The sequence below is a fragment of the Corythoichthys intestinalis genome, chromosome 1 (genome assembly GCF_030265065.1).
Source record: "Corythoichthys intestinalis isolate RoL2023-P3 chromosome 1, ASM3026506v1, whole genome shotgun sequence".
Taxonomy (NCBI): domain Eukaryota; kingdom Metazoa; phylum Chordata; class Actinopteri; order Syngnathiformes; family Syngnathidae; genus Corythoichthys; species Corythoichthys intestinalis.
The window spans coordinates 7,164,776-7,182,550 of NC_080395.1; the positions used below are offsets into that span (position 1 = coordinate 7,164,776).

The 17,775-nt window shown below is 40.9% G+C and overlaps 2 protein-coding genes across 2 annotated transcripts in view; one reads left to right on the top strand and one right to left on the bottom strand.

The window, feature by feature from the left end:
* The window catches only part of LOC130910793 (uncharacterized), a 42,222-nt gene extending 31,777 nt beyond the window's left edge, over positions 1-10,445 (top strand). The window contains exons 4-5 of the mRNA XM_057828747.1: positions 1,568-1,825; positions 6,926-10,445. Coding sequence (XP_057684730.1) covers positions 1,568-1,825; positions 6,926-6,942 — 275 coding nt within the window. The 3' untranslated portion in view covers positions 6,943-10,445. The remainder of the gene's footprint in view (positions 1-1,567; positions 1,826-6,925) is intronic.
* A 974-nt stretch (positions 10,446-11,419) lies between these two features.
* The window catches only part of LOC130922791 (gastrula zinc finger protein XlCGF52.1-like), a 30,692-nt gene continuing 24,336 nt past the window's right edge, over positions 11,420-17,775 (bottom strand). The window contains exon 4 of the mRNA XM_057848145.1: positions 11,420-17,294. Within this exon, the coding sequence (XP_057704128.1) occupies positions 16,330-17,294 (965 nt within the window). The 3' untranslated portion in view covers positions 11,420-16,329. The remainder of the gene's footprint in view (positions 17,295-17,775) is intronic.

Consider the following 17,775-nt stretch of genomic DNA (forward strand, 5'->3'; position numbering starts at 1 on the left):
CATCCCAGGCGTCCTACCGGTTGTTCTGCTCGGTCGTCCGCCGCCTGGCATCTATTCGGTCGTCTTCCGCCGGTGCCCGGCTGTAAGGCTTGACCATTCGTTGCCGTTTAATCAGGTTGCGGGTCTTACCAAATGCACTGCTGCCTCCAGTGGCCAGTTTTATTGCTTTAAAATGGTTTTTGAGCTTTGTGCTTTGGAGCTAAATTGAATCACGACCCAGAGATGTCTTTTTTGAAAGAAAAAAAAAAAACGTAAAAGACGTATAAATACAGTGGGGCAAATAAGTATTTAGGCAGCCACTAATTGTGCAAGTTCTCCCACTTGAAAATATTAGAGAGGCGTGTACTTGTCAACATAGTTAAACCTCAACCATGAGAGACAGAATGTGGAAAAAAAAACTGAAAATCACATTGTTTGATTTTTAAAGAATTTATTTGCAATCATATTGTCTCTACAAAACGTTCATCTCAATACTTTGTTATGTACCCTTTGTTGGCAATAATGGAGGCCAAACGTTTTCTGTAACTCTTCACAAGCTTTTCACACACTGTTGCTGGTATTTTGGCCCATTCCTCAGTGCAGATCTCCTCTAGAGCAGTGATGTTTTGGGGCTGTCGTTGGGCAACATGGACTTTCAACTCCCTTCTCACCCCGTGACGTCAAAATGATAACAAGAATGAGGAGCAAAAATCCCAGAACCACATGGGGGGACCTAGTGAATGACCTACAGAGAGCTGGGACCAAAGTAACAAAGGCTACTGCCAGTAACACAATGCGCCGCCAGGGACTCAAATCCTGCACTGCCAGACGTGTCCCCCTGCTGAAGAAAGTACACGTCCAGGCCCGTCTGCGGTTCACTAGAGAGCATTTGGATGATCCAGAAGAGGACTGGGAGAATGTGTTATGGTCAGATGAAACCAAAATAGAACTTTTTGGTAGAAACACATGTTCTCTTGTTTGGATGAAAAAGAATACTGAATTGCACCATACCCACTGTGAAGCATGGGGCGGAAACATCATGCTTTGGGGCTGTTTTTCTGCAAAGGGACAAGGACGACTGATCTGTGTAAAAGAAAGAATGAATGGGGCCATGTATCGAGAGATTTTGAGTGAAAATCTCCTTCCATCAGCAAGAGCATTGAAGATGAGACGTGGCTTGGTCTCCGTTATTGCCAACAAAGGGTACATAACAAAGTATTGAGATGAACTTTTGATATTGACTACTTATTTTCCACCATGATTTGCAAATAAGTCATTTAAAAATCAAACCATGTGATTTTGCCCGCCCCCCACACACACATTCTGTCTCTCATGGTTAAGGTTTACCCATGTTGACAATTATAGGCCTCTCTAATATTTTCAAGTGGGAGAACTTGCACAATTAGTGGTTGACTAAATACTTATTTGCCCCACTTTGGGACACTGAAACGATTAAAAATAGAACGTATTTATACGTTTTTTTGGGGGGGAGCAAATGAGTTAACGGCGATAAACGTCCAATCCATTTCAAGTGGGAGGGGTAGCAGGGATTGAAGATATTGAACGTCAGTCATCCTGTGTCCCGCAGACATCACTGTAGAAGAACTTCACCCTGAGAAGCACTATCCCGCCCACGTTAAGCTGGAGGAGGATTCGGTGATGCCCTATGTCAAACAGGAGGCGGAGCCAGAGACACCGTACATAAAAGAAGAATACAAGGAAAATGAAATCACCACGTTTCCAATGACTTTCAGTGTGAAGAGTGAAGAAAGTGAAGGTCCAAGCAAAGAAAGCGAAACAGCGCAACATTTGAGCGACTGCTCATTTCAACACCTGGAACCAAAAGGTGAGGGACGATCGAAACCGGGCGGCCTGGTCGCACCGCTCTTGAACAGCGACGACGTGACATCACACTCTTCTGAGACTGACTCTCGTGAAAAACCTTTTGGCTGCTCACTTTGCGACAAAAGATTTACTCAGAAGAAAAGTTTAACAAAACACACAAGAAGACACGCTGAAGAAAAGCCTTTTTACTGCACATTCTGTCTTAAAAGATTCATTTTTGAGCCTGATTTAAAGAGGCACGAGAGAACACACACTGGAGAAAAGCCTTTTGCCTGTACACTTTGCGAAAAAAGATTTACTCAGAAGACTCATTTAGAAACACATAATCGTACACACACTGGAGAAAAGCCTTTTGCCTGCACAATTTGTGGTAAAAAATTCAACAGCAAGCAAGATGTAAAGAAACACACAAGGATACACACCGGAGAGAAGCCTTTTGCCTGCTCATTTTGCGAGAAAAAATTTTGTCGGAAGCATCAGTTAACAATACACATGCGTACACACACTGGAGAAAAACCTTTTGCCTGCACGCTTTGCGATAAGACATTTTCTTGCAAGAGAAATTTAAACAAACACACAAGAGCACATAGTAGAAAGGAACCTTCTGCTGCTCAATTTGAGATTGAGATTTTGTCATAAGCAACAATTAACATGTCACACGCGTACAATAGGCCCGAACGATATTGGAAAAAAATATCATTGCGATTTTTGGGGGGTTTGCGATATATTGCAATATTAAAACTAGAGATGATCGGATCCCGATCGATCGGGTCCGATCACGTCATTTTCAAAGTATCGGAATCGGCAAAAAAATATCGGACATGCCTTTTTTTAATATATATAAATATTTTTTGTTTTCTATTTGTATTTAACGTTACAGACATAATGTGTTACACTCTTCCGGGGTCTTTAGTTTAAGCTTAAGGTAGGGTTATCAAATTTATCGCGTTAATGGCGAGAATTAATATTTATTACATTTATCACGTTACAATATTTAACGCAATTAACACATGCGCTGCACGACCCACTCACGCATTGTTGCGTTCAATCTGTAATGGCGCCATTTTACCCATACAGTATATAGAGCTAAAAGGTAGCGTAAAATGAGTAGAGAGAATTTTGGCAGCCTTTGGAGCCTTTTTTTAAATGGCTAAAGCCTTACAATCCCTCTCCCAACGATTAGAATAATCGTGGGAAGCAATGTGGGGAAGAAAGGTAGTAGTTGATCTTTTTCTTAACACCCTATGTTATTTCCCAAAGCAGAGAAGATATATCAATTGGTACCACAACGCACAGTCATGGTTGCACTTCCCATCATGCATTTGGGCAGAAGTTAAATGGCTACAGTATCATTTACTGAAAGCTCAACAAATACACTAGATGGCAATATTTAGTCACAATATACAAAGTCACATTTAAGAATTACAAGTCTTTCTATCCTTGGATCCCTCCCACAGAAAGAATGTTAATAATGTAAATGCCATCTTGAGGATTTATTGTCATAATAAACAAATACAGTACTTATGTACTGTATGTTGAATGTATATATTCGTCCAAGTTTTATTCATTTTTTTTCTTAATGCATTGCAGAAATGTATATGATCGGGAAAAATTATCGGGAATGATTGGAATTGAATTGGGAGCAAAAAAAGCAATCGGATCGGGAAATATCGGGATGGGCAGATACTCAAAACGATCGGGATCGGATCGGGAGCAAAAAAACATGATTGGAACAACCCTAATTAAAACTACAAGAATTTTCACCACATAACTTGAGTGGCTCTCTCTCTGCTTGCCTTTATTAAATGCTCAGAAAAGAAATTTTAAAATGCCCTCCAAATTCATAGCTAATCAGAGACGAGCAATGACGTATAGGCAGAGGGCTGTGCGCGTCACTGTCGCTTGTCGCTGCAGTCGTATCGTGTCCTGTGTGTTGGCTTTCAGTTTAACGGCGATGACTTTCAAATTTGGCCATCGCTCATCCAGGCGTGAAAATCACCCACATTTCGGCGAAATTTGTCGTTTTGAAGTCAAAAAGGGTGACCATGTGTAGATCCGAGGAGAAAAATTTTAAGGGGTGGGTTTGGGGTTCAGGTTTCTTTTTTTTTTTTAACCTGTCCTGTTGAGCTGTTTGACATGGAGAATGGAAGTCAAAGTGTCCGGTTGGTCTGAACAGTTTTAATGTTTCACATTGAGAGTATGAAATACTCCCATTGTTGTCATTCAACATACCGTACTTCGTTTATTATGCCAAAGTAGCGAATAGGAGGGGGTTAAGGGGGAACAGAAGAAAAGAAACACAAGAGAAGAAAGAAAATAAACAAACAATAACAAGAAATACATTGAACGCCAACATTAACTATTAATATGTTGGTGCTATCGTCAGCTAGATGTATTTCCGGTTGACACCATTTGGGGGGCGGTGGAGTGTAAGCTAAGTGATTGAAAGGGGTAGAGTGTACACAAATCAGCTGTGTGATCTAGAACTCAGTAATCGTGTGAATCCCTTGTGAGTGTAAGCACGTTGGCGACCGACCCTATACTGCCCCATCGCAAATACCAGCACCCGGACCCCCCTCCCGAGCGCACCCTATCACATCCAGTCGCACGCTAGCCCCACCAAGCACGCGACAGTCACACAGACGAGTGGAGACGCCAGGGCCACGCCCCCCACCCAGCCAGTCCGGGGAGGGCGGTCGGGGGGGGGTTACGAGCAGCCCATCCCTCCTCCCGCAGCCCAGCAAAGGAGCCATCGTCTCTCCCCCGGATCCAGGGTGGTCCCCTGGGCCACCCGCGCACCCATCAACCGGCCTTCAGGGATGGCAAGAGGGGACGCACCACCAGCCCCACCCCTGTCCCCCCACCCGGCCCATGAGCCACATCCGCGGCCCCCCAGCTGGCACGGCACGCCACGGGACCCCCAGCGGCCTACCGAGCCCAGGGCAGGGCAGGGTCCCCCACCGGAGCAGGCAACATCCAGCTGATACACCGGTGCCCAGCCAGCGGCCCGCGATGAAGCACAGGGCAGATACCCAGTCAGAGAACAGAGGGGATGGCGGAGGCAGGAGGACGCCAAGAGGGCCGCTGCGGGGTGACGCGAGATCAGAGCCCTAAGCTCCCCCTGCTCCTGCGGCCGGCAGCCCAGGCAGAGGGGAGGCCACGCCCCGGGAGCCATGCCATAGAGAAAAAGTGTGGCACCCACCTACCACTCTATTACTGTGGCTGCCAGGTTCCCGGCTGGCAGCCATTACCTAGCACCATGATGGGATTGTGAGGGGAGGGTAGTGCAATGTTTGCATTAAAATTGGAGAGCTTGGCTTGGGGCAGTGGGACCGCAGCATGGAATTTCTACCCAGCCGCTTGTCCCGCCGCCCTTTGACGGAGCTCTCCTGTGGAGTATGATGTGTGTGGTGCGTTAAAAAAGGTGCAGGAATGGCGCGGGATTTTTTTTATATGTCGGACGCTTGGTATGCAAACGGGGAAAGCGGCACAAAGCCAAAAATGCACACCACAGTGGCCAAAACATTGACTTATATCAACGAAACAGAGGGTACACCGTTGTGTCCTGTGTCTTCAATGCCAAGCTTGGCTGTACGTTGGCCATGAATGAACACCTAAAGCGCCGTCACACAGTTGTAATTTTGGAAGACGACAGGACACGAGCTGTGAGATTGTAAGTCCATCTAACGACATGTTTTATTGAAGTTGCTAAGCCTGTCGCGATATGCAATGAGTCCATTTATAGCACGGTAAATGAAAATGAGGGTGGTAACTTTCACGGCTGCGTTTTATCGTTGCGTGCGTGTACACGTGCGTGTTGATGGCATATGAGACTCCAGTTCATTTCACAGATGTTTATTGGTCGTCAACACGCCGTAGATTTAAAGTTCCGACATACAAAAAAAGGAAACACATCTTTATTAAACACTGTAAACGTTAGCATTGCTACATTGAGGCTAATGGGGAAAAAAAGACAAACTTCTTTACCCTGCTATAAAACACTGGCAGTCTTCTCCAAAACGCAATTTTGCAGTTAAAAGGTGACACTTCAAACATGAAAAATTGCAGCTTAACAGCATTTTACAAACGAAAAAATGAAAAAAAAAAAAAAAAGATTACAGGCACTGCATGCAATGACAAAAAGAGCTTTTTTTGCGGAGTGCAAAGCTTCCTGTTAGCGGTTTAGCAAACACACTTCCGGTGAACATTTCAAAATAAAAGCACATCATGTTCGTCATATAAATAATGATTTCTGGAGTTAATCCCACATACTTCAGAATTCAGATTCTACACTAAGGGTAGCTTTAAAATGACACTCTTTATGAAAAATCTGATTGCAATGAATAGTCATTATACTACTATTATATATAGTATAATATAATACTAATGCGAGATATTTTTTTTAAGAATTGTTTTGAATCATGTTGGAAAGGCGAAGTCAGTGTTCTGAATCCTTTTACAATCCATTTTTTTTGCACTAGTTAACGCAATGAGCATTTGACCTCATTGTTTGTGTTTTATTGTTGTCATTTCCGTGTTTATTTGTACTTTAATAAAGAATTTAAGTGTTCCAAAATGTTTTTGTGAATTAATAGACAAGTTTCCGAGGTACTTCGGCTTTACTTCCTTCTGCCTGCCTACCATTTCCATTACCGATTATTTTACCGTTGACTTCAATGGCGCTGGAGTGGCATCACTCACTAAAGACCCTGAAAAAACACAATTTGGAAATACCGCATCCTTCTGCCATCTTGACATGGGAAGACACCAGAAAAAAGTGGCCGAGGGTGACCACAAGTAAAATATTATCGTATTTTATTGACTCTATGGCAGTGGATGGAAACGCCATCAGGAAGCTCTGAAGCATACCAGTACACCAGACGTTCATTAGTCATGCTGCTCCTGTGTTATGGAAGGTATGTTCTCCAAAAATACGAAACCTAAAATCTGGAGCATTAAACGACTTGTTGCCTTTGCCATTACTATTACAATGATTGTAATTATGAAGTTTAATATTTTTTTTACTAGAACTACTGCTGCTGCTAGCCTGTAGGCACCGCATAAATCCAAGTGTTACAAGTTTTTGTTCGTTTGTTTGCAGCTGGAAAACGCTGTTAGGCAAGGGAAGACGACTTGTAAGTTGATGATGGACATATATCGAGACTACGTGCGTTCTACTTTAAAGAATGGCGGCTCGACTCCCGGGGGCAGCCGAGAGAGAGGCAGGGGCTGGGACAGATGGTGGTTCGCCGAGGTCTACCTACGAACTTTTTAACTCTAGCATCTTTAAGATACGCTATTGGAGCTGGAATTACCGAGGACAGCTGTTTAATGTTTAATTTTTTTTTTTTTCTCTCCTGTTCAAAAGTTTTCCTCCCCCAGAAAATTGAGATTTTAAGCTTTCCAATGCTGTATCACGCATGCATATCAGACAATTTTTAAATTTGGCCAAATTGGGGGTGGAACTTCAAGGATATATATATATATATATATGGCCGATTCGCGGTTAATGCGGACCAGAACCCGCCGTGATAAGTGATACATTTTTTTTTTGTGTGTGTACAATGTAATTATTCAGATTTAGCATTGGAAAAGTAGTATTTTAAAAATATACATATTTAGATATACTGTCTTGTAATGTTTTTTTTTTTTGTATACACATGCACAATCATGTGCAAGTTCTCCTACTTGAAAAGATAAGAGAGGCTTGTAATTTTTGTCAATTGTCAACATGGGTAAACCTCAACCATGAGAGACAGATTGTGGGGAAAAAAAAAAAAGAAAATAACATTGTTTGATTTTTAAAGAATTTATTTGCAAATCATGGTGGAAATAAGTATTTGGTCAATACTTTGTTATGTACCCTTTGTTGGCATTAACAAAGGCCAAACATTTTCTGTAATTCTTCACTCTTCGCTTGGTGTAAAGAAATCAACTGTGGGAACAATTATTAGAAAATGGAAGACATACAAGACCACTGATAATCTCCCTCAATCTAGGGCTCCATACAAGATCTCACCCCGTGGCGTCAAAATGATAACAAGAACGGTGAGCAAAAATCCCAGAACCACACGGGGACCGAGTGAATGATCTACAGAGAGTTGGGACCACAGTAACAAAGGCTACTATCAGTAACACAATGCGCCGCCATGGACTCAAATCCTGCACTGCCAGATGTGTCCCCCTGCTGAAAACAGTACACGTCCAGGCCAGTCTGCGGTTCGCTAGAGAGCATTGGGGTGATCCAGAGGAGGACTGGGAGAATGTGTTATGGTCAGATGAAACCAAAAGAGAACTTTTTGGTAGAAACACAGGTTCTCGTGTTTGGAGGAGAAAAAATACTTAATTTCACCATACCCACTGTGAAGCATGGGGGTGGAAACATCATGCTTTTGGGCTGTTTTTCTGCAAAGGGACCAGGACAACTGATCTGTGTAAAGGAACAAATGAATGGGGCCATGTATCTAGAGATTTTGAGTGAAAATCTCCTTCCATCAGCAAGGGCATTGAAGATGAGACGTGGCTGGGTCTTTCAGCATGACAATGATACCAAACAAACAGCCAGGGCAACAAAGGAGTGGCTTTGTAAGAAGCATTTCAAGGTCCTGGAGTGGCCTAGCCAGTCTCCAGATCTCAACCCCATAGAAAATCTGTGGAGGGAGTTGAAAGTCCGTGTTGCCCAACGACAGCCCAAAAACATCACTGCTCTAGAGGAGATCTGCATGGAGGAATGGGCCAAAATACCAGCAACAGTGTGTGAAAGGCTTGTGAAGAGTTACAGAAAACGTTTGGCCTCCGTTATTGCCAACAAAGAGTACATAACAAAGTATTGAGATGAACTTTTTATTGACCAAATACTTATTTTCCACCATGATTTGCAAATAAATTATTTTAAAAATGTGATTATATGGTTTTTTTTTCTCCACATTCTGTCTCATGGTTGAGGTTTACCCATGTTGACAATTACAGGCCTGTAATATTTTCAAGTGGGAGAACTTGCACAATTAGTGGTTGACTACTTATTTGCCCCACTGTATGGCGAAAAACACTCAGGTGACTTGAACAAGACAATTTTGTGTTTTCACTCAAAAGTCACACTTTTATTTTTAAAATGGGTTTCAAAATGAATGGAAAATAAATTCAAGACATTGACAAGGTTGGAAATAAGGATTGTTATTTTAAATAATAATGTTCTCCTTCAAACTTTGCTTTTATCAAAGAATGCTCATTTTGCAACAATTACAGCTTTCCAGACCTATGGTGTACTAGCTGTTAATTTGTTGAGAAGAAGAGCGAGAAGATAAGAGAAACTTCAATCCACGCTTCCAGAGGCACCTCCCACAAGTTGGATTGGCTTGATGGGCACTTCCTCCGTACCATATGGTCAAGCTGCTCCCACAACAGCGCAATGGGTTGGAGATCTGTTGACTGTGCTGGCCACTCCATCACAGATAAAATACCAGTTGCCTGCTTCTTTCCTAAATAGTTCTTGCATAATTTGGAGGTGTGCTTTAGGTCACTGTGATGGTGATGATGTACATATATCAGGTTTGTTAAAGATATGCAATGTTTTCACACCCTGAGCAAGGTACTGCACTAACTTTCGCTTTTGAGCAGCAGAGAGATGGTTTTTCTTCCCCAAATTGTTTGAAACGTCGTGCTTAATATTGTGGAACATCACTTTTAAGCAGTTTTCCTCTAATTGGGCTCACCTAGGAGACAATTTATCACACGTCTGAGATCGATATCCTTGATCTACAGAGCCTTGAGACACAATGCCACTCACGGGTTTAATGGAAAAACATTTTGTTTTTAATAATGAAATTTGTATAATAATTCAGAACACAGTGTATACAGTACAGGCCGACGGTTTGGACACACCTCATTCAGTGAAATAAATGATGATCCCAACCTGCTTAAGAAAGTTAGAAATTCAACCAATTAACCCTTATAACTGGCATACCTGCGAGGTAAAACCAATTTCAGGTGACTACCTCTTGAAGCTCATCGAGAAAATGCCAAGCATGTGCAAAATGTAATCCGAGAAAGGGTGGCTAATTTGAAGAAACTAGAATATAAAACGTTTTCATTTGTTGTACCTTTTTAAAAGATAAATTCATAACTATACATGTTCATTCATAGTTTTGATACCTTCACTGAGAAGCTACAATGTAAATTGTCAAATAAAAGGCATGTGGAAGAAGGTGTGTCCAAACTTTTGGCCTGTACTGTATGTATTTTAAATAATGTAAATGCATTATCACAATATTAATAAAAACTAAATTACTTCAAAATACACGAGCTAAAAAAAATAGTTAAAAAAAAAAAAAAAAAACGTAAATCAGTAATGAACAAAAATATTAAATCGTAATAATAATAGTGCTGCAACAATTATTAATTTGAGTCATTTGATTAGAAAGCTTCAAATCAAATTTGGCTGCTTTGAGTATTCAATTAGAGTGGCGTTGTAATGGTTTGTTAGGAAAATGTTTGCATTTAGTTTTATTGATTTGGGTGGAAAAATGCCCTCAAGTAGCAACATTGAATATAACACTCATTTAACATGGCTGAATCCAGTTGCTCCCTGTTAAGACCAACATAAGGTAAGTTTTTGTCTGGGCTAATTTATTTATTTATTTTTAAATGTATTTGTAATTTAGTTTATTGGTATATCTAGATTTTTTTTGTGGGAATGTGAAAGATTTGTTAAGAGCACTGTTAATTTTTTTTTTTTTTTTAAATAGCATTTTGTAGCATTTAAGATCGTGGACTTTTGCTATGCGCGTTAGGCAATTGTTCTTATGTTGTACTCAGATTTTTTTTTTTTTTTCAATACCGCTTGAGGCTAAGCTCAAGTATGTTATATTTTTAAATGAAAGTGCAATTCTGAAGAGTTTGAAGAAACACTCGGGAATTTTATTTTGTATTCACATGAAATGCTCTTTGAAAATGCTATCTCAGCAAGCCTTTGTTTTACTTCTAAAATTTATTCTGTAACTGATTAAATGTTCCTGATCTGATGACTTGATCATTCGAATTAACTAGTTAAGATTATTATCATTTAGGGCTGCAGCTATCAATTAAAGTCAAGTAATTCTACAATTCATCAGATTTGAGCATTGTGATATTTTCCAGACTAATAAAGACATCTTCCATGAAAACATTCAGATCAAATTCGGAAATTGAACGTAGAACAAACAAAAAGAAAGGCAGAGTCAAAGTATTTCAAATAATAATACATTTTATTTCAAAGCACCTTTCAAGACACTCAAGGGCACTTTACAACAGAGTTTACCCCCCCAAAAAATTACAAATAGAAATGACAAGCAATACCATGTAATGTAAATTAAAGTAACGGAAAAGAAGTCATAACAAAAAACAGAACAGAGGATAAAGCAAGAGAGCAGACTCTTAACCCGAGTAGGGGGAGAGATGGATAGTATATACAGTGGGGAGAACAAGTATTTGATACACTGCCGATTTTGCTGGTTTTCCCACTTGCAAAGCATGTACAGTGGGGAGAACAAGTATTTGATACACTGCCACATTGGCAGTGTATCAAATACTTGTTCTCCCCACTGTAGAGGTCTGTAATTTGTATCATAAGTTCTCTTCAACTGTGAGGTACGGAATCTAATACAAAAAAACAGAAAATCACGTATGATTTTTAAATAATAAATTTGCATTTAATTGCATGAAATAAGTATTTGATACATCACAAAAATCGAACTTAGTATTTAGTACAGAAACCTTTGTTTGCTATTACAGATACCAAACGTTTCCTGTAGTCCTTGACAAGGTTTGCACACACTGCAGCAGGGATTTTGGCCCACTCCTCCATGCAGATCTTCTCCAGAGCCTTCAAGTTTCCGGGCTCTTGCCGGGCAACACGGACTTTCAGCTCCCTCCATAGATTTTCTATCGGGTTCAGATCTGGTGACTGGCTAGGCCACTCCAAAACCTTAAGATGCTTCTTACGGAGCCACTCTTTAAATGACATGGCTGTGTGCTTTGGGTCGTTGTCATGCTTGAAGACCCAGCTTCAGGGCTCTCACTGAAGGAAGGAGGTTGTCAGCCAAGATCTGGCGATACATAGCCCCATTCATCCTCCCCTCAATACGGTGCAGTCGTCCTGTACCCTTGGCAGAGAAGCAGCCCCAAAAAATGTTTCCTCCTCCATGTTTCACGGTTGGGATGGTGTTCTTGGGGTTGTACTCATCCTTCTTTTTCCTCCAAACACGACAAGTTTAGACCAAAAAGTTCCATTTTGGTCTCATCCGACCACATGACCTTCTCCCATTGCTCCTCTGTATCATCCAGATGGTCAGTGGCAAGCTTCAGACGTGTCTGGACATGCACTGGCTTCAGCAGCGGGACCTTGCGTGTGCCGTAGGATTTTAATCCATGACGGTGTAATGTGTTTCCGATGGTTTTCTTCGAAACTGTGGTTCCAGCTCTCTTCAGGTCATTGACCAGGTCCTGCCGTGTAGTTCTGGGCTGATCCATCACCTTCCTCATGATCAGTGATGCCCCACGAGGTGAGATCTTGCATGGAGACCCAGAACGAGGCAGATTGACCGTCCACTTGAACTTCTTCCATTTTCTAATAATCGCTCCAACAGTTGTTAACTCCTGACCAAGCTGCTTGCTTATTTTCCTGTAGCCCATCCCAGCCTTGTTCAGGTCTATTATTTTATCCCTGATGTCCTTACACAGCTCTTTGGTCTTGGCCATTGTGGATAGGTTGGAGTTTGTTTGTTTGAGCATGTGAACAGGTGTCTTTCATATAGGTAACAAGTTCAAACAGGTGCAATTACTTCCGGTAATGAGTGGAGAACAGGAGGGTTTCTTAAAAAGAACTAAGAGCCGAAATATTTACTTGTTGGTAATGTATCAAATACTTATTTCATGCAGTTAAATACAAATTTATTATTTAAAAATTATACAATGTGATTTTCTGGATTTTTGTATTAGATTTCGTCCCTCACAGTTGAAGAGAATTTATGATACAAATTACAGACCTCTACATGGCTTGCAAGTGGGAAAACCAGCAAAATCGGCAGTGTATCAAATACTTGTTCTCCCCACTGTATGAGCATGGTGGGGACTAGAAGAACTTGGTTTGGGGCTATTGGGAGGTTTGAGGAGAACCATTAATTGATGTTTTGTAAACAGTGTGAGAGAGAAAGAAGGGAGGAAGTTGGTTTCGGGGAGATACAGAACTGGCTGACAAATGCCAACATTCAGAAGTAAAATATCAAAAAGCACTAAGGAGTAAATAGTAGTATCTAAATCTGTGGGGTCAGGAAAGGGAAGGGGGTCGTCGACAAAGGGATCGACGTTTGACCAGCCTGTAATATCTGGGTGTAGTTAAATGCACGATAAAGATCACATTTCACACAAGGTCAGGCACATTTTGTTTCAACTTTCGTTAGTTCAGGTCAAGAACAAGAAGTGTACAAGTTGTCATGGTAACATTAGCAAAACTGGTTTACTAGTCTAGACTCAAATTTCCAGATGTAAAATAGCAAAATGCAGGAAGCAGTAAGTTATGGAACAATCTCATCAGAACGAGATGTAATGCAATTCATTGAATTAAAAAACAAAATCCAGAACATTGCATAGGTGTCAAAATCACAAGAACTACTTTTTTAAAAGAGGCTCAAGAAATACTGAATGAGGAAATTGAAATGCTTTTCCCACTGTAAATGCGTGGCAGTATTCAGAATATTTTGTCACACACTGCAAATGAAAGGTGTTCCCTTATGTGCAATTCAAAATGTCCCTTGCAAGTAGGCATGTGCCGGTTTGAGATTCTGATGTTATGGTAACCTTAAGCCGAAATATCATGGTATCAAGGTAATGCAAATAAAGCTCTAGAATGTGTTAATCTGAGATATCTGGGTTAAAAAATAAATGAAGTTTTTTCCATTGAACAGGATTGTTTATTTTTCAAAGCATGTTAGCAAATTTGAACATAAGTATAATGTTAAAATAAATGATGATATGATGATGAAATAAATGATAAAATAAAGTCCTTTAAGTGAGCCTAAACCCACAGCCACAGCTCAACATTATTACCATCAGAACAAAAATTTTATTATTTTCTATAAAAGCACGTGTGTATGACTCGTATATGTTTCCATCATACACACACTCTCTTTCTCAAAACATACAGTTGCCAGAGAAAAACAACCACTAGACCCACTAAACACGCTGGAGTTAACTTTCGATGCTGGTTGGAAACGTTCATGACAGTGTTTACGAACTAATTTTGTATAAATGAGAAATCATATTGGAGGTATTGCCTCCTTTGGCAGCCACCCTCCGCAAACATGTTGGTTGGCCCTTCTCTAAGCCGCGGCTGTTTGTAACTATTCTGTAGCCGAAGTATTCCCATACCAGCGATTGCGTTTTCTTCCATGGGGGAAAAAGTTGAGGAGTTTCACCTCCTCCAGCCATCGTGTAGCACAGCTGACTGACACTGAGCAACAACCGGTGGGGGAGGGTTGAGCCTTGCAGCCTTGCATTTATGGGACATTAAAAAAAATAATAAATCGCTGAAGGGACGGTATGACGGAAATTTTTGCGGTTTTAAAACAGTGATGTTTTCATGCCACGGTATACCTTAAAACCGGTAATAAGAACATGTCTACTTGCAAGTGAACCTATTACCACAAAATGTGCAAAGAAAATATTTTCCTCCAGTGTGTGTTGTTAAAGTGTATGTGAACACCTGGGGAAATGCTAATATTCCATCATTTATCCATAAACGAATGCCTTTTGGATTCATATCATGTCACTTCGTGTAATTACACACATCGCAACACCAAGAAAATGAGAGAAATTTGGGTCAATTTCAAGCTAAAAAGACCCGCCCCCAAGATCCCGGAAATCTGGCAAATTGTGTGCGTGACATCAAAACAAGGAAACAACCGGCTCAGTGCTTTAGTACTGAATGGCGGCGATGATGGCGGACAATTACGTTTCTAGTTGCAGCGACGAATCCGACGTAACGAACATTCTTCTAATGGTGAAGAGGAGAGTTATGAACCTTTCTTTGGTGTTTTGGGTTAACAATTTGAGCCCAAACGAAAGCCAATGCAGCCTAATGAAAGGATCATTGAGGGGAGCAATCACACTGAATCAACCCCGACAACAGTTCGTGTGGGGAAACACCAAATGGTATGTTTTGCATTTCTTTTTGTGAAGCTGATACACCGTGACCGCAAAATAAAGTAATGTATAGAATAAGTATCATTTAATATGCTATCATCGGTTTCGCTCTGCCAACTGACACAAATATGAATTGGATTAGAGCAGGGGTCCCCGGTGTGATTTGGGTCTTTTTTTCACGGACCAGTGTCCCTCTTTTATATTCAGTTGGACTCTCAATGTTATCCAATGGTGCTAAAAAACTATTTACATCACAAACATACATGTGCAACACGGAAATGGCGTAAATTAACGCTTAACGACACGGCGAAGTCGTTAAGTGAGAGGGCTACGTGCAGTTGTTGTGTGCGCCAAACATGGCAAACGTAAGTTAATATTCCTTTCTTAAAAGAAAGTTTGTAGTGTGTACTTAGGAATCGCTGCATTCGCGGTCCTTTTTAACGTTACGCGCATGCCAACTTTGTCAGAACACCGGCAATGTGCGGCAGAAAAATACAGCAAATATAAAATAGCATTTGTTTTTAGCCCCGTCGTGTTAAGTGCAGGGAAAATATACAACTCACCCGCTGAATTCGTTAAGACGAGATGGGAGAGTGAGAGAAGCTAGCATCAAGCTAGCGATGTTGGAAATTGTAGCAGTTTTCAGCGCGCTCCAAGCGATGTCGGGATATTCCGAAACAACTTTAATCCAGGACTTCGGTAGAGTTGTTGTCTCAAATGTACGTTTAAGTCGCCGTGATTTGCGATCTCTACAAGCTGATATTCCTGTTCCACAGACATGCTCGAATCACTCGATTTATTCACATACGGGTCACGAATTTACTCCTTCGCAGTTCGTGGGTCTTTAGTAATTGGGAAGTAGCATAAATTTTGTTTTCTTTGAGGTTGTAGGCACATCTTCTGGCTCGTCAGGTTCACGTTTCCCTGTAAAATTGCAAAATTAGCCCTCTTAGCACTGACGAACTTTACCCATTGTCTGCGTAGTCCAGCTCTTTTTCTCGCGTTTGGGAAGTCATGGGTACTACATTGCGACAAATGGCTATTTGTAAACCACATAGCATGACAGATTTGAACCATTTTAGCGATTTTCTGATAGAACAGGAACGCAACTCTCTCGTCGATAAACAACGATGGCACCTGCCTCGACCTTTTGTTTCCTTGTTATGACGTCTCCGCCCCATTCGGCTGTTTCCGGAACACTTTCGGAAATGTTCGTCATTTTCGATCTATTTTCGATAATTGCTCATTAATGAGATTGATATTTTTTTGTTAACTTGGCACATAACGGTTCTATTGATGTCTCACACCCCCTTTGCGTTTTCATACCCTTTAATTGTTGCTTACGACAAAATCTTCAATCTCAAAATGATCGGGAAAAGGTTTCTTTCCGGCGTGTCTTCTTATGTGTTTGTTTAAATCTTGCGTCCGGGCAAATCTTTTCCCACAAAGTGAGCAGGGAAATGGCCTCTCTCCAGTGTGTGTAAGCTGATGTATTTTTAAATGAGACATCTGAGAAAATGTTTTCTCGCAAACCGCGCAGGCAAAAGGCTTTTCTCCAGTGTGTGTACGTTTATGTCGATTTAAATGAATCTTCTGAGAAAAACTTTTATCGCAATGAGCGCAAGCAAAAGGTTTCTCTCCAGTGTGTGTACGAGAGTGTCTCGTTAAGTGATGCTTCAAAGAAAATCTTTTTTCGCAAAGTGTGCAGGCAAAAGGCTTCTCTCCGGTGTGTGCTCTTGCGTGCATGGTTAAATAGATCTCAAAAGTGAATCCTTTACCACAGAAGTTGCATAGAAAAGGCTTCGTGTGTGTTCTTATATGTTTTGTTAACAGTTTCTTCTGAGAAAATCTTTTATCGCAATGAGAGCAGCTAAAAGATTTCTCACCAGAGTGTTCTTTCGTTCCTCGTTTCAGTGATGACTTTTTTAAAGATTTTGAACAATTTGGCTTAAAGTCAACATCCTTCTCATTCGTGTCGGTTTCGGAGTGAGAGGTTACATCATCGCTCTCCGACAGCGGGGCTAAGAGGCCGTCGGGTTGTGATCCCCCCTCACCTTTTGTTGTCAGGCGTCGAGATTGAGGTTTCGCTGCTCCGCTCCCTTCGCTTGTACCTTTATCTTCTTCTCTCTTCACAACGACAGTCATTGGACATTTGGTCATTTCATCTTCCTGTTCTTCTTCTGTAATGCTGGGGGACTCTGGCTCTGCCTGCTGTTTAATATACAGTATCTCCGACTTCTCCAGTATAACGTGGGTGGCATTGTGCATTTCAGGGTGAAGATCTTCAGTGACGTCTATTGGACACAGGATGAAAAAAAAAATCACATGATTTGAAAATCTTCGTTGTACCCCTGCCAGCCCTTTCACTTTAAATGGATTTGACGTTTATTGCTGTCAATGGCAGCCATAGACCATTTATAATAGGAGTGTGACAATATACTAGTATCAAACAGGTAATACAGGTAGTCCCAGTTTACAAACAGGTTCCGTTCCTATGCTGGCGATGTAACCTGGGTTGTCACATAAATTGGAATTTAGATACCTCAAAACACCCTCTAAATTAAAAAAATAACATGAATTATACGTGGCGCTGTCAAAAAATTACCATTTTTGAGTTAATCACAGCTTAAAAATTGTAATTAATCGCAATTCAAACCATCTCTAAAATATGCCATATTTTTCTGTAAATTATTGTTGGAATGGAAAGATAAGACAAGACGGACATAAACATTCAACATACAGTACATAAGTACTGTATTTGTTTATTATAACAAT